This window comes from Lissotriton vulgaris, unplaced genomic scaffold (genome assembly GCF_964263255.1).
Source record: "Lissotriton vulgaris unplaced genomic scaffold, aLisVul1.2 SCAFFOLD_742, whole genome shotgun sequence".
NCBI lineage: Eukaryota > Metazoa > Chordata > Amphibia > Caudata > Salamandridae > Lissotriton > Lissotriton vulgaris.
In genome coordinates, this window is record NW_028249572.1 from 539,883 (window position 1) to 559,598 (window position 19,716).

General features: G+C 49.3%; 1 protein-coding gene across 1 annotated transcript in view; it reads left to right on the forward strand.

The window, feature by feature from the left end:
- The window catches only part of LSAMP (limbic system associated membrane protein), a 548,122-nt gene that overhangs the window by 431,635 nt on the left and 96,771 nt on the right, over window positions 1-19,716 (forward strand). Inside the window, exon 6 of the mRNA XM_086950375.1 lies at window positions 12,621-12,769. Within this exon, the coding sequence (XP_086806501.1) occupies window positions 12,621-12,769 (149 nt within the window). The remainder of the gene's footprint in view (window positions 1-12,620; window positions 12,770-19,716) is intronic.

The window sequence follows — 19,716 nt, forward strand, 5'->3', positions numbered from 1 at the left end:
CCCAAAGTATTGGGGCTTACGTCAGGGGATACGTCCGCTTCCCCTGTACTGACAAGGACAGCCTGAGTGAGTGTGCCAACTAAGTTGTCACGCCCCTCAGAACCCAGGGTTAACCCTACTAAACCCTTGGGAGGCGCACTACCACTGCTGACTGTACTAGGGGGCACAGGTGCCTTAGGGGCTGCAGTGGCAGGAGTCTGCCCTCCTCCTTTCTTGGTGCACTCACTAAACCAGTGAGATTTACTTTTACAGTACTGGCACCATCTTTTGGATTGGCCTTCTTTCTTCTTTTGGGGAGCCTGACCCCCACCCTCTTTGGGTTGTTGGGGACCTGTCGAAGACTTCTGGTCATTTTGTTCCCCTTTAGAATCTTTACCCTTCTGGTCAGCTTTCTTCTGACCACCTTGATTCTGGCCCTGGTTCTGTTTAACTCTTGTACGAACCCATCTGTCTGCCTTCTTTCCCAATTCTTGGGGAGAGGTCAGATCCGAGTCGACAAGATGCTGATGCAACAACTGGTTCTGACAATTGTTTAAAATTTGTTCTCTCATCATCAAATTATACAATCCTTGATAATCAGTAACCTTACTGCCCAGCAACCAGCCCTCAAAAGCCTTAGTGGTACAATCGACAAAATCAGACCAATCTTGAGACTGCGTTTTCTGGGTATCCCTGAACAGCACCCTGTACTGCTCAGTGGTTAGGCCGAACCCTTCAACAAGTGTATTTTTCAAGATTTGGTAATTGTTAGCATCCTCCACCCTTGTGGTGAGGAGCTTGTCTCTTCCTTTTCCTTCAAAGGAGAGCCACAAGATAGCTGCCCACTGACTCTGGGGAACACCCTGCACAGTGCAGGCCCTCTCCAAAGCAGTAATCCATTTGTGGATGTCGTCCCCTTGTTTAAAGGGGGGCACTATCTTACCAAGGTGTTTCGTATCGAAACTCTTTTCCCTATTACTAGGTACATTGCTGCCACCAGTGGGGACTGCCCCACTTAACTGTTGCTCTCTAGCAAAGGCAAGCCTTTCTTTGTCCAGGGCAAGTTCTTCCCTTTCAATCCTTAGATTGGCTGCCCTTTCCTTAGCTTCGTACACTCTCCTCTGAGGGGACGTCATCCCTCTCTGAGAAGAGTTGTGAGAGCCATTGGTTTGAAGGGATCTGCCAGAGCCTCTTGACAGAGATCGGGCTCGTCCATTCCCAATGTTAAGCTGACCTGATAGTGGCCCCAGGGGTCCCCCAGTACCGCTATCATGTTTGCTTAAGTTGGACCTGCTTAGTCTGACGACTTCTACCTGTCCCTTATCTGCCTCATCCCCAGAGAGATCCTCATCCTCATCCTCCTCCACATCTTCGTTCTCAGTTGCGAGGTGGATGAGGTCAGGATCGTCTCGGGTTCCCTCGAGGGGAGGCATGTCTCCTTCTGGATTAGAAGAGCTACGAAGTTTCTCAGCTCTTCTGGCATCATAAGTCTCCAAGAGACCAATCAGAAAGGACGTTGTGGGGTTAGACCCCTGCTGAATCTTCCTGGAGTGACACAGTCGTCTTAACTCCTTGAAGCTCAGCACAGTATATCCTGAAGGGATGACCTGTGGAGGGTCAACTGACACAAGGGGAGACCCAGAGTTTCCTCCTTTGTCCGACATACTGTTTCTAGTGTGGTGTAAGTGATGCACCTACCTACACTACGTGTTTACCTACTGTACCCTTGCTAAGAGTTGTAGCCAAGGTGTGCTAAGCCTTGAGGAGCTACAACAGCTGGTTCAGTAGAACTCAGAGTATTCTAAGCTTTTAGTTATATGTACTAACAGTACTTGTGCGATCTTTCAACAAGATATTCTTAGGATACGTGTGGTAAAACAACAGCAAGCTCAAATCCCAACCGCTGCTCACCAATGTGAGAAGTTGGCCCGATATGCAACGTTCGCTATTCTAGCGACCGCTATGTATCGTTCCAACGACCCTTATGGTGTTTGGTTGTAAGTCAACCTATAGACCAGCTATCCTAGTAGCGTGGATACGAGCAGTCTAAGGCTAAAGACTCGAGAGGGCGCGTTAAGCCAGCTGTTTACCACACATGTACCCCTTGAACACCCAGTGAAAGGACACCACACAAGTGTTATGAAAATAAACAGTATATTTATTAAGAATCACAACAGCCCTGTACTCTTTATGAGGACAGGGTACTAAGCACAAACCAAATCTCTTTAGCAAATACTTCAAGTGCACAATTAAAACAAGTGTCCGGGGACACGGAAAGATTAAGGTCTCGGGCGGACCCGATAAGGCAAGTCGGAAGCGAGGGACTCAGGACCCTAGAGTAAGGAGGCTATGCAGGCACCGAAATGCCGAGTTACCTAGCCACGAGGGCTGCGGCTGCACAAGTCTTACAGGCGTCGGGGTCTTCGCTGACGAGCCAGGAGCCGGAAGAAAAGGAGTTGCTGGCCGGCGACCAGTGCTGAATAGTTCGTAGAGATCCAAGCCTGGATCGGAGATTGATGAAACCTGAAAGCAGAGGGGACCAAGTTCGTACTACTAGCCAGTAGTCAGAGGGTACCAGGAAGGCACCGGTTGGCCGTCACCTCGACCAGGTGAGTGGGCGACGCTAGGCTCTGCAGTCTCACGGACCAGGAGGCGTTGTCGGCGACCACGGTGGAGGTGCGAGCTGTCCCACGAAGGATGATGCTGTCGGCGTCGCTGGGCCCAGGATGGGGCAACAAGCCTTGGCAGATCTCAGGGCCACGTGGTGGGCCTAAGATGGCGTCTTGAGTGGACCAGGAGGGTCCGGGGTGCTTCTCGCAAAGATGGAAGCAAGGGCCAGTCTGGAGCAACCAGACCAGCAGTGATGATTCTCGGATGTCGTCACAGAAGGGCACAAGCCAGCGGCTAGTGACCAGACAACGTGCTGAGCAGCGAGCAGAAGGGCCCCACGCAGATCGGGGAGATGCTGGGAGACTGCACTTCGGTGCTGGAGCGGCTCAGGGTCGGGGCTTCTCGGACCCCAGAGCACTCACCAGAGAGTTACCTAGATGGTCGTGCTGGTTTTAAGAGCGTGCAGGTTCTGATGATGGCCGGTCCCTCGAGGTCTCGTCGCACCCACAGATCACAGCTGAGCTGATGACGTGGGTAGAGGTCAGAGGTGCCAGGGAAGCCGGTTCTCGTCGAGCTGGGCCGTCGGATTCCTTGAGGAAGGACTTACAGCAAACCGCAGAGTTCTTAGTTGGTGCCCGCTGATGCAGGGTGACTACTCCTTAGTCACAAGGGAGAAATCTTGAGAAGAGTCTTGAATGTCCTTTCGTAGAAAGTAGTTCTTGAATCAAAGATGATCTACTTTGGAAGGGTCCCCGCTCCGGTCTTTATTCTAAAGAAAGGGGTGGGTACATGACTAGGTCCTGCCCTAAGGGTGGGACCAGGAAGGGGGGTAGTTACACCCCTCTCCCCTGCCGGACTTTCCCCAGGCCAGGGCTGTCGCCCCTGGAACTGGTTCTAACCGGCAGATGCGTAGTGAGCACCGGGGTGCCACTCCGCAGTCACCTTCTCGCCAAAGCCCTACCTACCCAGAATACACAAACCCTGTCTGGGACGGTGCGAACACCGCCCTCGACAGGAAACCCTTTGTCCAAGTGCTCCTCGCTGGAAGGACTCCCAGCAGCAGGAGGTCAGACTCGTGTCTGTGGTGGCAGCATCCATTTTGTGGAGCTGAGGCTTCAGTTAACTTTAACCGGGGTTCACAGTTACGTACATGTCGTGTCCCTCTAGGAGGGTGGAATGCTAACCTCGTCGCCAGCATTGGTGAGAGGGCAGCACCCCGATTCGTATGACACCTTACTCGACATGCCTGGATAACGCGACACCGGAGTTACCGATATGGTACGCGTTATCATGGAACAGCTATTGGGTCTTGATTCCGCAAGCTGCCACCGGGCTCGGCTCGGGCCTGAACCTAGCTCACACGAGCCCACGCACTCTGCCTTCAGGATCGTTAAGGCCTGCCATAGGAGTGACTGATAGGAACTCGGGTGTCCATTGTATGGTTAGATATAGAGCTACTATACCTAAAGCGAAGGGTGGTTACACGTCTTCGCCCCAGCTGTCGTGCAGCCAGTTGTGTCAAATTTAGGAGGCCAGCCAGGGGTGGCATAATACATGCTTCAGCCCCTGGCGGCCCTGGGTACACCTATGCCCTGCGTTACGGGGTCTGATAAGGTGGCCCAGTACCAATTGGTAAATGCACCTAGGGTACATATCGTAATTTAGAAAGAGAACAGCCAGGCTGTGGGTCTGATTAGCAGGCCCACAGCCAGAGAAAGTCGTAAACCAGTGAAACAAAAGCAAAAAATCTGGGTGATCATAGGATTGCAGACCCTACTCTCCTACAGATGCGTCACTTTGTAAACCTCTGCGCCACATTATACCTGCGCCAGGTATAATGTATGCAAAGGGGGCGTTTTGACATAAGAAAGGGTCATGGAAGTGACGCAGTGAAATCTATAAGATTTGACTGCACCACTTCTAGAACACAAATGCGTCACTTTCTTACTCCTGCCTCACAGCAGGCGTACGACTGACACAGGCCCTTTCTCATGGGGTTTGCCCCATGTGAAAGGACACATTGCCGGAGTTGCGTCACTTTTGTGACCCACTCCAGCAATGCGTCACTTTTGCGCCATACAGATACGTCAGAAATACTGACGTATCTGTAACTCCATGCGCCATGATGCGTCATACTGTAAATATGACGCATCATTGGTGTCGCAAGGAGGGCGCAGTGAAAAGTGACGCATCGCTGTTTTCACGCAGCGATGCGTCACTTTTCATAAATGAGGCCCTTAGTTTTTTAAAGGGACGTGTGGAGTCTCTTGGCCTACTTGAGAACCTTCACTGGTCAAGGACCTTCACCAGTCGCGGCCAGCATGACTCGCAGGTGGGGGTTCGGGTGGGGAGGTTCAATTTTAATTATTAAAAAAAACATAACTTACCTTATCCGGCCCGACCCTGCCCCTCGTTGTCTCTGCTTCTCTGCTCCTAGCAGGAAGCAGGCAGCCCCCTCCCCTGTGCTAAGCCAATCACAATCAGCATTGTGATTGGTGGGACGACTTTGTGGGGGCCATTTTCTCCATGTAGGCTGCGTGCAGCCTACATGGAGAAAAAGGCAGAGTGTGCATGACTGGTTTGGTCTGCCCCAGATGGCCGACCAATCAAGCAGAGCCCCCAACATTGGGCTAGCCACTCCTTCCCTGCCCTGTTGCAGGACCGCCCACCCACCTGCCCCCAACCAAACCCTTCTGCTTCTGGCAGTGCAAGAAGCAGTAACATAAAATGGTATTCATACCATTTCATGTTACTGCCTTTAGCAGTGCGAGAAAGCAGTGGGGTGACGCTCCTCCTCCCACATGTAAGACCCGCCCCTGACCTTCACCGCACCTCCTCCCAACACAGCCTCAAGTCAGCTTTAGCTGTGGGCAGAGGAGAAAGACTTCTCCCCCCTTAGATCTTTAAATCTTTATGGTAAATAAAATTGCATTGCATTGTATTGTAATTGTATTTATACAGCACTCACTATCCCAACAAGATGTTGAATCACTTTATATGTTTACTTTGTCCACGTGGGGCACTTGTTTCAGAATAATAAATTTTCCTCCGGTGGGTAACCAGGCCAGGTTGAGCCGAAAGTGGGAGCTTGCATTCTCCCCACACAAAGGTAGTGCCCCCGCCCCTCCAACACACACTTAAAAAATCTGCAGACCCGGCACAAATAATGATCAGATTCGGGAAAATGGCACCGCGACTGATGGATTTCTCTACAACCATCAAGACAGAGGCATTAAATTTACTACCCTTGGCAGAAACAGGAAAGCCAAGATTGAGTTTGCAATCTCCAGATTTATAGTATAACACGGAATAAATATAGTTCTTCTCCTGTGCTTGTGCTTAATTTGACTTTAACCCCCCTCTCCAGATATTTCCAGACGGGGTGCAATCCATAATTCCAGTCTGATATTTACTGGAGGCTTGTTTATGCAGGCACTGGCGGAGTATGCACGAGCAAACAAGTCTGTGGCTGAGATTCCGTAAATCAATGCCTGTTTCTGCTGCATTTTGTGCAAAGCAGGCCTGGAATGGGGCACAGGGGTGTGCATTTCTACATGCCAATAGGAGGCCTCTGACACCAGTCAGCTTGCACATTTCGGAAGCACGGTTCATGGAGACCCCTGTGTTCAAAGATTGGCTTCCCTATCTTAGACTCTGTCTGTCTGTATGTCTCCCAGTCTGTCTGTTTCAGGTAACATTCTTTTCCTGCTATCCCTCACCATGTCCAGGTGACAAAGGTCCCCTTCTATCTGGTGTGATTGTCGGAGAAAGAATCGGATGTCCACTGCCATTTCAGGCATCTCTGCCTGATTTTGCTTTTTCTGGTGGCCAAAAAGACTACATGTTGATAAAACAGGATGGGATTTCTCCTGTCTATCAGCACCTAGAATCAACAGAGTATTGAACTGAGCACTAAACAAACCAACATACATCCGCATTTGCATTGTCCTCTGTCTCCTAGGCTTATATTTGGAGCTAGTTCTTTCCTGACCGTGAACCCTTCACCTTAACCCCTTCCCTGCTGGGTACATTCCCCCGCTGTGCTGGGGGGAGGGGATGGGGGTGCTGCGCTCGTCACAGCCACACCCGTTTCTTTAGAACGCTCAGCACAGCAGGGGAATTAGCCCAGCGTGCGAGCGTTCTAAAGGCCATGACGAGCTCCGCTCGTCATGAGCACCGGAGCACTGTAGCTCATGACGGGCTGAGCTCTTCATGAGCATGCAAGGGGCTAATTACTTGGGGCCTCATTTATGTGTTTTTGCTGTAGCGCAGTGCCGTAGTCCTCCCTGCTGCGTTGCCCCACGGTAAAAGAAAAGGGCAGGAATGCGCTGTCTCTATGAGCAGAATGCAGCACACATAGATAGAGGAAAAACGAGGAGAGAGAAAGCTTTTTCTCTTCGTTGTGCCTCCCTTACGCCTCCCCAGAGAAGGCATAGGTTTTTGACGGTGCCTCAAAATTACGAATTCTCATACATCTGGGGCAGTGTCAAAATGCCATGGATGTTGCTGGGAACACCCCCAGCAACACCCATTACATGCCCCCTTATCGCAGAAAACTGTGTTAAAGGGGACAATATTTAGGAGGCAGCATAAAGCAAAAAGAGTGGCAGAGTGGTGTCAGATTGTATAATGTGGTCTAGTGGCTGGGGTGGAGTTAAGAGGGAGGGACAGGAACGGGAGGAGCCAGTGACCGGAACCAGGGCAGTTAGAGTAGGGACGTGGAACTGAACACACGTGTTAATAAAGAGCTAAGAGACAAGTCGGTGTCCGTGTATGATTGATGTAGGACACGACAGCTGGCAACGAGGGTGGGATCCAGCAGCAAGCCCACCCAAACGAGCCCCGTCCCGCGACGTGGAGCGTCCAGAGCTCCGCTGCAACTGCGATCCTGAGGCGTCACGGGAGAAGCCTAGGAGTGACCCAGCAGACCCTGGAAGCGGGAAGAGCCGAGAGAAGAAGAAAGCGCAATGTGAAAGCGCCGAAGCGCCAGAAGAAAGAGCGCCGAGTGAAAGCGCTCCTGAAGCTCCGTGGTTGTGGAGCTGGCGCGATCGCGCGCCAAGAAGGTATTCAAATCTCACCCTGAAGCGTGAGTCCTGGAGAGGAACAGAAGTGCCCACCGGGAGCTTACCCCGGCGGCAACTGGCCTGAAGCTCGCCCTGCGTGTGGGGCTGGAGCGTGGAGCTAAAAGCGCCTACCGAGTGCCCACCTCAGCGGCAGAAGCGCAAGTGAGAACGCCCACCGAGTGCCCACCTCGGCGGCGAACAGAGCGGAGCTCGCCCCTTGCCTGGAGGCTCGAGCGTGCCCACCGGAGCCCACCCGGCGGCAGTAGCAGTGAAGATCACCCCACGTGTGAGGGGTGGACAAGAGACAACCAAAAGCCAACCGGGAGCCCACTCCGGCGGCAAGGGACGAAGAAAAGAAATCTCACCTGCAGCAGTGACTCTGGCGGTGGATCGCGGCTGAAAACGACGAGTGGTGAGTGGAAAACTGCAGTCCCGAGTGAATGTGTGGCTCCGGTCGAAGGAACGAGCAGAGACGACCCAAATCTCGTTGAAAACGAGATTCCCGGCGGCCATCTTGGAGTCAGGCAGCATTGGCCAATCCCCTGCGAGGGATCATCGGCGGCCATTTTGAAGTCAGGCAAAGAGCCTGAAACATCAATGAAGCACTGGAAATGCACTAAAGACAGCAAACAACCTTTGGCAAGTGTAAAGGAAAACAAGCACAGGCTGAGGCAAGAGGCAAAACACATAAACAAGCATTGATCCATGCAAAGAGACACAAGCATTGCTACACGCAGATCAACAAGCATTGGCAAATGGAATGACTATATTGAATGAACACTGGCAAGTGACGGACTATGTCAATGAATGCGCAGTGACAGATACAAGTGAGCAAGCATTGGCAAAAGCAATAACAAAGGCAAACAAGCACAAGTAAATGCAAGAGTTGCATTAGGACACGCAAAGGTGAATGCGAGACCAATAACAAAACGAGCATCAATTAACGCAAGATACAAATAAAGACAACCGTAAACACAACAAGCACTGGCAAGTGCAAGAGACACACTGAGAGCCAGCACAAGCAAGCACATGCTTCAAGCACAAACAGACATGAGCAAAAGCAGGCCTTGATGCAAACAAGCATAAGCTGGCACGAATATCGAATGGTACTAAAGTAAGCAAATGCAAACCCAGAACTCCACGAGCACGAGCCAATACAGACCTGAACATACCAAACACGGATAAATACAAGTCCCGAAGTCAGCAAACACAGGCGAGTGCACATCTTAAATGCACCAAGCAACTCCAGATCTGGAACGTAACGAACAAAAGCAAGTACCGACGCAACCCTCCAGCGCCACGCAAAGATAGATGATCAACGGTAAGGAGAACCCCAAATCACCTGCAGTTAGCAGGCCACCCCAATAAAAGTGGGAAGGTGCTGAGCCAAGTGTCATGTGTGGACCAGCTGAGTGGTGGCCATTTCCGAAATCAGGAAATCCAAGCCCAACTCAGTAAGGCCTCCTGAAACAGTCGTGCTAAAGGCGGACAGAATACAGTAGTCACCCAGGAGTGGCGAACCTGCCCGAAATCAAAGGAGACGGCTAGACACGGAATCCTGGCCGAAGAAAGTCAGCAGACAAGACGGGAAACAAAGCGAACAATTCTACGACGATAGCAGATAAAACACACCTCCCTCATGGCGGCGGTAAAAGCAACCCACCGGCCCAGTCCTTGCATTGAAGTACCACCCCCAGTGTCACAGACTGACGGTCAGAACTTGGGTCCCGAATGGAACCGGTGGCTGGATTCCCTAGACGATTTTCTTGATGCAATCGGTGAACACAGGGATGGAAAATGTTTGACGCTACTCCTCCAGCTAGTCGGTCATGAGGGCCGTCGCCTAATCAGATCATTTCCCAAAAGGGACACAGAGAGCTATGGAAGACTCCAAGTGAAGCTACGTGCCCATTTCCATGCACTGGTGGAAGTGGATCATGCTCGCATCGCTTTCAATACAGCGCGGCAGGAACCAGGAGAACCACTGCCGAGGTTCATTACTCGGTTACTAAGTCTGGTACCCTGCTGCCACTTACTAATGAAGAAGCAGTTCGGCTCCGAATAATCGAAGGCTGTTCAAGCGCAGACACGAAGCGCAAGATTCTTCAGGAGCAATGGTCGCTAAAGAGAATCATCAGAGGGGCCGAGGCTGGAGTGCGAATAAAAGCAAAAGACTTCTCGAAAGACGTGCATTCCAATGCCAGACACATGGATGTCTGGAAAGAGGCACCCCTTATGCCTAAGGGAGAGGCCCAGGAAACAAACAAAGCTGAAAAGAGGGAGGGTGAATCAGAGTCAAGAAACCAGAGACAGAGCGTCATGGAACACTCCAAGTCACCATCACAAAAGACCAGGATGAATCAGGATTGCGAAAGCGATACTGATGCAACCTCATGGAGCTATTCGACCTCAAGGAGTCAGTCAACAGATGATGATACTGAGACAACCTCACAAAGCTATTCAACCTCAAGGAGTCAGTCAACCGATGATGAGAATGGTTATGAAACAGATGAAGTGTCAAGCGGGACAAATCACACCCATGGACAAGATGGCAGATTGCTCAACAAGAAGGCAAGAAAGACGAACTACGGAAGATGGGACCTATCCCGTCAATGCCGGAAACCAGCACGCGAACAACCCCGGCCATCCTCCCGCCATGCACCAAAGTTTACAGATGAGTCCGAGGAAGCATCAAGCAGTGAGACAAATCACCCCAATGGCACGGACGTTAACACAAACAACAAACGAGAAGAAGACACCAACCACATGAGGAGTGGCAAGCCACTCAGACACCGAAAAGGGAGAGGCATATGCACTACAGACAGTTGTGTCAACGAGAAAGCGGAGGAGGGACAATTGATGTCCCGTGAAAAGGGTAAAGACCAAATGCTCCGAGACCAAACTAATGAAGTAAACGATCCCCCCACAGCAACAACACAGAAGACACAAAAAGAAACATACCCACGGAAATGCTCCGTAAACAGCTCCGACCCCAGGAGCATGTCATCCCAGAATACCAACTCGATAAACGTATCAGTCACGACGCCCTCAAAAGAACGTTCTCAGAGGAAATCGGCAACCGACTCCTCCGAGTCGGAAGATATGTCTGTCCGATCATTTGGGTCAACAGGATCATGGTCCCGACCACAGCCATGGCATCAATCACCCGGACACACAACAGAACCAAAGGACAACACGTCACGTCAGTCATCGCCACATCAAGACATGAACAATATACCGTCACCCCTGATGGGGTCAGAGAGGCTGACACAACGAACTGACGGAAGGAGAACAAAGAAATGGGACAATATCTACTTAGTGGTAAAGGACTATCCCGTCACCCCGCGGGGAAGACCGAACGTGGTGACAGAGACGAACTGCCACCGAATGAGAGACAAACAGACATATAACCAGGTGGTCAAGGGTCTCGCCAGCCTCAACCACGAGCGGGAAGGGAAGAAACGAACAGAGGCAGCCAATGAGGCCAAGAATCAAGACAGGACACACATCTCAGATAGTACATTGACGTCTGACGTGCCCGACGGTGCACAGATGAGCAGTGTTGCTCCCAACCTGATGAGACAAAGAGAAATAACCTCACAGGAGGGAGCTTGGAAGAGGACCGGAACATTGCCCACTCCCAAAGAAGATCAACCGTCAACAGAACAAGAGTCACCAAGGCAAGCAGACTGCCACTGCCGAGCTGAGCCAGTAGCAGTCACACAACATGAAAGAACCATGACAACTGCGGAACAGGATAATAAGCCGCCCATACACGATGGGTCACATTCTCAAAAGTGCAATCCCATAGTCAAGGATGTTTTGGCTAAGACGCCGGAAAGATTGATGAACGTCAGGACCACCACGGATTCGACGCTACTGATGCTTGAAGAACAAGCTGTCCGCCAACCCGCGTGGTGGGCTGAAGAATTGCAAACACTGTGGAAATTAAGTTCATTTTGTTAAGGAGGGGGGAGATGTCAGATTGTATAATGTGGTCTAGTGGCTGGGGTGGAGTTAAGAGGGAGGGACAGGAACGAGAGGAGCCAGTGACCGGAACCAGGGCAGTTAGAGTAGGGACGTGGAACTGAACACACGTGTTAATAAAGAGCTAAGAGACAAGTCGGTGTCCGTGTATGATTGATGTAGGACACGACAAGTGGTGCCTTGTATGTATAGAGCAGGTTCCTGGGGCACGGAACATCACAAAAATGGGGCCCTTTGAGTTTCAGGCCTCCTGTGTGCCCTAATAGGTCCATGGCAGCACAATTGATACTCATTACAAATCACCCACTGTGTTCCTGACAGGAAGACCTTTCAGGGCGCCTTGAAGCTGCTACTTGAAATTGTGCCCTAGCCCTTTTTCCATTTCACTGAGCAGAAAGTCAGGGGAACTCTTCCAGTTGACTCTTTTAGTAGCTTCCACCAGCCCAGAAACGGCAAGATAAGATACCTCCCATCTCACATCAGATCTATGTCTTACGTCATAAAGTCCCATGCTAGTGTTTCACATTTTTAAAACACATGAACCTATATACATACATGTAAGCTAGGGGCTTTTGTTCCAATCAACTCACTTCAAAGGTAGAGGGATAAACTTACCTGTCCTGTCCATCCATCCTGGATTTCTTTATCTTGACCAAAGCATGTAAAGGGATAAACAAAGACCCAAACTCAACTCCCTATCTTGCCAACATAGTGATGGGTTGGCTCACAGACCATTACATATTCACATTCCTTTTGCTCAACTCCATGCAATTTCTCGCAAGTTATGAACATGTGAACCCCCACCTTCCTCCTATTCTCCCCGTTTCCCTTGCATTCACTCCACCCAGCTCTGGATGTCCATATCAGTTCGCGCTTTAGGCGATGCAGCTCATGGTGCATTTGTCTCTGCCAGTTGCCCGGCTTCATTACTTATGTTGGTAATCTTCTCCGCTTGGCTCTTTCTCTCTCTTGGACTCTCAGGATAAACAGCGCCCATGGCCTGGAGATCAAGAACACCGGGAGCCGCTCCATCCTGCTAGTCTCCAACGTCACCGAGGAACACTACGGCAACTACACCTGCGTGGCCACCAACAAGCTGGGCTTCACAAACACCAGCCTTTTCCTCTACAGTGAGTACGGGGACCTGGGGGAGGGGCTACGGGCGCCATCTTGTGGCTCTGGTGGGGGCATCCCAAGGAAGGAAGCAGGGCCTTCAAGAAGGCTGGAGGCCTCAATGACCATCCCGCAATGGTGTTTGCTTCAACAACTGAATGTTTAGGTGGGATTGGCCTTGCCATGGTCGTTTGTGGTAGCTTTGTAGGCAGTGTCATGGGAGGACTTTAACAATGGAGATCTTCCTTTGTTGTTGCGAGATGCCAGGGCTGTGATGTAGTCTTCTGCAAGTCACACACATAATATGGATACCAGTGGAATATCAATGAAAAACACATGGACCTTGGTTACTCATTTGCATAAGACTCTACTGCGATGAGCCTGCTCAGTGTAAATTTCCCTGGAAATCTAAACCCCACAACTTGCCACAATTTATTTCCGAATACATTTAATTCAGCCCCCATGTCTCACTCAATCTTAATATCAGAAAGCCACAAGTGCCAACAATTGAGCATTTTCAATCTGAGAAAGTTAGAGAGAGCAATTGGAATTGTCTTTATCTCCCATTGATGAAATGGATTTAATTATTTGTGTTTTTAACCAGGGTGACATATTAAAAAAGCGCAAAAAATCTTTGAGCAAAAATAGACAAAGAATGCGGCTGACACAGGATTGGCAGATTAGGGAGATGGGATGCAGCTGACAAAAAAAAGGTAAAATATAAAAAAAGGGACTGCTCCTTTAAAGGCCTTCAATAGCCGGCTTATGGTGCCCTGGCGGAAAGATGCTCAGTGTAAGGCCGAGGCCTGGCAGGTTCGGCTATCGCTCTCTTCAGAGACGTGGGCCCAAATGCACTAATCCTTCATGCAGCGCAACACAGCAACCAGATGTGCCCTGCTGCTGGTGCCATCCTGGGGGCACAAACACAGCTGCCTTGCGCGATGCAGAGCTTTGCACCGTGATGCAGAGGTGAGTTTGGGGTGTCCAGCGTAGGATATGCAGCCACGGCCCGTGTAGGGCGTTCCACCGGGGGGTGACGTGGGATGTAAAATACGGGAAACGGACGATTACAGGTAAGTAACGTAAAAAATAAATAAAACAAATTTTGTTGCGCGCGCTGCATTTCATTTGGCGTTGCAGTACGCGCAAAACGAAATTTGTTTTATTTATTTTTTACGTTACTTACCTGTAATCTTCCATTTCCCATATTTTACATCCCCCGCCCCACGTCACCCCCCGGTGGAACGCCCTACACGGGCCGTCGCTGAGGATATGTACTGGAAACACAACTTTCCAGTACAAATTCCAATATATAGACAACACAGAGGAAAGAAAGGAGCACATTTCCACTCGTTTGCGTCTTCTGCAAGTATGCAGTGCTTTTTATTTAAAGCCCCACTGACGGTCTTAGTAGGTTGGGCTTTGAGTTCTAACCTATGGATGTTTGCAATGCTCTGCCCTGTTTCACCACCTTGACGCAGAGTGACACACAGCTGTGCAAAGCGGAGTTTGATCTGGGCAAAGGGCACCTTTCCAGTGCACAACAGCGTCTGCTCTGGATAGTCCATAGCATGCACCGCTGGGCATTCATTTGTGTTAGTTTATACCAACACGAAGTCTTGGTAAGTCTGAGGATGGATTTTCCTTTACTGCTGCCCCCTAGTGGCTAGTAAATCTATGGTGTAAATGGACGACTATCGAAGGTGGATCTGAGTCTTGGTTAGGCCTGGGCGTGAAATTTCACTCTGATCGCGGAGTTTGCAGTTTTTCCCACTCCACATCGTGCACGGAGTTCTGGAAACTCCGCTCCGCATAGCAGAGTGGAGATTTTCCCTCACTAGTGCTCACCAACATTAAGTTGGTGTGTGAGAACAATCTTACCCCAGATCACCTCCCGGCAAGATTTCTTAAAGCGGGCGGTCGCGGATGGCCGCTACTGCTTGCGTTGAGAAACCTTCCGTTCACGTTGAGGAAGCTGCTGCCCAAGTAGAACATCTACTCAAGCGGCAGAAAGAAGCAGCGCCCTCTTGCACTGCGCATTGTGCAGTTCGCTCTGATTTTCCAGTGCGGGACAAACACCCAGTGCTAAAAATTAGCGCGAACGGTGCAACCTAATGCACTCCGTTGCTTGTGGAACTTCGCGTAGCGTGGTGGAGTTTTTTGGTCACTTTGCATAGTTCTGCATAGCGGAGCTCTGGCGAGGCCTGGTCTTGGCTCTGATGAGAACAACTTCTAGGAGTAGCATATCAAGAAAGGCAAAATAAAAAGGGTTCAAGGACTCCACAGAGATTCAATTGATGCCGTTCACAGAGGAGACTTAACTCATGAATAATGAACATGGGTAATATATTAAATGCTATCCATTAAAAATGGAAACCCAGATTTGTAGAATAACTACCTGCAATGAATTTAAGTCCCTCATTCCCAGATTTGTGCACTTACCATCAGTAACACTGCCCAGGTAAATACCAAAAGCACATAGTTTGGTATTCATCTGGTGCGGCAAATTCTACAGGTCAGACTAGGGAGTAGCATGATAATATTACACAGGAGGTTATCAAGGGATAAGGGAACAGCAGGCTCAGCTCTGAGGTGGGGTTCTCTCCAGAAAAACACCAACCCCTTGTGCTGTTGTAAAGCGTATTCATGAAAAATGGTTGAAGTTGCCGCCCATCAAGTATTGATATTGTTTTACAGCATGTAATATGCATTCGTTTCCACAACTATAGCAGATTTCCCACACATACTGAGCTTCAAAGAAAACTTCCTGTTGGATTTATTTCAATACTATTGGTTTTCAACTCCTATCACTTCTTCAGAATTTATAGCCAGGGACACAGGAAATATGCGACAGAGCTGGCTAAATAATGAGGCATAATGTGGAACATTTGTTATAGTAGTACTTGAATATTTTGTTATCAGTACACATTCTGGGCAAATCTTTCACCTCATTACCTACAGAATAACAATCAAAAGAAGTAATAAGCAATTTAAAAGTGCCCAGTCAAAATTTCAAAGGGCTTCCCACTGTGCAGCAACATGTATTGCTGCATTTTTAGTAACTTTTGATCTGCTTGAGCTAAAAACATTTTTTTGTTAAAATCTACAGATGGATTAAGTGGCAACTCTATAATTATGCGGAAAATGCCCCCAGTCGCGAATCGCATGGTCCTTCTTATAGTTAACTTCTGGTATTTATACATGTGCCAATGCTATCTGCAGACAGGCCATTGTAAACATTTGGGCTGTAGCATGGGCTTTTATTTTCATGTTTAAACAGCTGCCATTAATTATGATCCATGAGGAAGCAATTGTATTCAAAACACGTTTGCAAGAAATTGCTAAAAAAGAATACATCATTCATTTTTTATTTAAGCTCAATCTCTACGGCAAATCTACTATAAGTGTGGAAAGTCCAGTTCCCCAGACATATCCTCCACACACAGAAGCATCCAAACGCTGCACCCGCCTGTGGAACATCCATGGCCGGACTGGCCGTAGCGGGCACTGGGCATTTCCCCGGTGGGCTGCTAGGGTGGGGGCTGGTTTTGGGCCCCTGGGGGGCCAGCCGAGCTGTTTGCCAGGTCCGGTTTTGGTTCCCAGTCTGGCCCTGGGGTCATCCCTGTACCCTCTTAAAAGGATGCAAGGCGAGTAGAGTAGCCAGTGTGTCATGAACCGTACTACAAGGAAGAATATGAGCTTCTCGGCTGGTGTCTGAATTATGTAATACAGCAATATTCCGGTTTCAGTGGGGCCCTCAGGTCTCTTGGCCCAGGAACCACTGCACCTGTTGCACCAGTGGAGGGTGCCCCTGAACAAGATCCTTTTCCAGTAAAAGACAGAGTAGTGGGTCCTTTCTTTGTTGTGCTCTCCTTAGCAATGATGTGGATTCTGACAGTTTTCACTTGTGCCAGGGACAACACTTTTTTCTGTAAATGGGTGCATGGTCTTGTTCTGCAGTGGGCACACCTCGTTAAGAGCGCACTGTGGCACAAACCAGGAAAGTGCACCTGGTCTGTGGAATTCGCAGAGAACTGCTCCGTGGAACCCCACGAAGTGCTGAAAAACTCTGCTGTGCTCCACGGAGTTCCGCAAGCAGCGGAGTATAATAAGTTGCGCTGCTCGCACTGATTTTTAGCACTGAGAGGCTGTAAAATCACTGTGAACGGCACTACGTGTGCACCAGAGGGAGCTGCTATCTGCCGCCCGGGTGTAGCAGCTTCCTCAATGCGAACAGTGGATTTCTCAATGCGAGCGGTCGCGACCTGCTGCGACCACCCGTGTTGAGAAATTTCACCAGAAGGAGGTTTACCATGGGATTTTTCTCACTTACGCTCACCATCTTAATGTTGGCGAGCCACGCAGGAGAAAAAAACTCCACTCCGTGTCACTTTGCAGACTTTTGCGGAACTCTGTGCAGATCGCGGAGGGGGCAAAACTCAGCAAACTCTTCTGGCGGAGCGGAATTATTCACCCACCCCAATTCAACTCCTGGTGAGAGAAGCAGGGAACAGACTGATGTACAACCGTATTCTGGAGAGAGAGTGCATTTTGTTAAAATAGACAGCCCAGCTAACACACTCAACCCGGGACCAAGTGCCACGGTTTGGGAATGTTGGATAATGATAATAATAATAACAACAGTCTTAATAATAATCATAATAACAATAATAATCATAATAACAATATGAACAATAATAATATTGTTCATAATATTAAGTGTACAGTTTTATACATTTTCCCACAGTTTCCAATTCATAAGCCCCGCAGTTAACCGTTGTTATTTTTCTACAAAACAAATGAATGTGTTAATGGTAGTGAAGTTATCGACTTCTGAAGGATGATAGGTTATGTTGGCCTTGCATGGACACTAAGCTTGAGACTGGCAATCACAGCTGATGTCAGCAGCAAGTACAAGATTCTGGAATAGGTACGCCCTCCGCTTGACCTCTCGACTCTTTTTGACCTTGACCCACGCCCCCAAGAGTCCCAGTTGAGAAGGTTCATAGCTTGCAAAGAAGGCTCAGCGAGTTGGAGGCTTGCCTCCATCTGTAAGTTTAAATTAATTACAGAAAGCCCACCAGAGCCTCCCGTAAAGGGTACTGCCAAACGGTATTACAGCAATAACTACTATTTAAGCGCTTCCGTATAAGATCTATGTGAAAAGAAAGCTAGCATACAAAAAACAGAGTTATGACTCTCTGTTTACACTACAGTGCAGGAAAGCAGAGATAGGAATGTTTATGATGCTGAAGCCATTGCTAAAATCGATGCTCACTTCTTCAGCCTTTGGGGACTTGGTTGACTTCTGTCCTGCTCCATCGGGTTGCATTCTGGTACTTGTAGTGTCCCCATTCTAAGTGAGCTAGAATGTCAGGGCTGGCTTTGCATCTGACTCCTGTCATGGGAAGACACGTGCGCTTTGAGGGCTCGTCCACCGTGTTATCGGGAAAGTTACCTGAAGACCCTCTAGGCCCTCACTTTACTGATCCCCCGGCTCCTCCACCGAGGTTCAGGGCCCTGTTCCCTGAGAAGGGAGATCTTTATTGATGCGCATGGTCCGCCCCAGCAGATCCTTCGACCTGAGGTTGTGATTTGCCGAACGAATTGGAGCACAATGCGGCTAGACTAGAGATGGCGGCAGGATCCGTGCCAGGTTTTCATGGCAACCATCAGATATGAGAAGAAGCTCTATGTCTGTCTCTTGTTTTCGTCTGTCAGATTCCTTCTGACAGTGATGAGTTTTTGGATACCAAGGCAGTAGCCTCATTACTCCACATTCATTTCAATTTTTGTAGTCGCTGTTTAGGTTGTCTTATTGGTGTGTGACTCTTTCTCACAGTTGAGATTGTATCACATGGTCAGCTCAGTGATGGGCCGAGAAGCTCTATGTTCTTTCATTGCACGTATATGTAGCTCCTAAGGGTCTCGTGAAAATCTGGCATGGATCCAGCGCTCCTGCATCCACTTTGAGCTTGCACTGGAAAAACATGAACATCATTTAGCAGTAGCAGCAGCGGCTACCCTGGACTTGCACGTTGGTAGCGCTAACATCAAACAATCATAAAGCCATTGACAAGCACAGAAAGCAGACAGGCGTCTAGGAGCTGTGCCAACGTCCCATAATTGTGTCCATGACTTGTAATCACCCTAGTCCCTTAGCAGCAAAGAGGAGGCCGTTGATTGGCTAACTGTGTGACAAGGCAGCAACCCAGTGACGTCATTGCCAGTAAATGGACTTGTGATGTCACATCCGATTTGCCAGTCGTTTCGGTGAGTCAGAGTCCATGTGGGCACACACAGCTCGTTCTCTTCCACTGCAGGTCTGACCCTTGCACCCACCTCCGTGAGCCACCCGGCCCTGCCAGCGCTACACGTTCTCTCACACCCAGATCACAAAGTATCACCCTTGCATGACATGCAGGCGCTAATACCAGAGAACAGAAAACAGCTCCAAATCAGGCTCATTACTAAATTATATGCCACGCTGAGGGGCTGAGAATTGATGTGTCTGGTGGTTGGGGCAGGCACGTTAGCTTGATGGTGGGAGGGTCTTTCTGAACGGGAAATCCTTCTGTAATAAATAGATTAACTAGCAAATATGCAAACTTAAAGAGGTCTGGCCTATCCTGACCTGGATGTCTGCTCTCATTCGAACCTGTGCAGGAATCCCGAGTGCTCAAACCCAGACTGCAGATTGCCTTTGCCTCCAGAGTAATTCTAGCCTCTATTTCTAGGTTTCCACACTGAAAATCGTGGCTAACATGCAAATGCGTTTTCACCATGCATTAAATATGTACTTTTTCCCCCCATGAGAGGCATACAGCAGTGCTGGAAATGGAAAAGAAATACTTTAGGATCTCATGAATTGGGGGTCAGAGGTTGCACCAAAAAGCGGGGGAGCCAGAGGGGCGTAGTCATGAGGAGCGAAGTCTGAGAGCGTACATGTATGTTTTAAAAGACA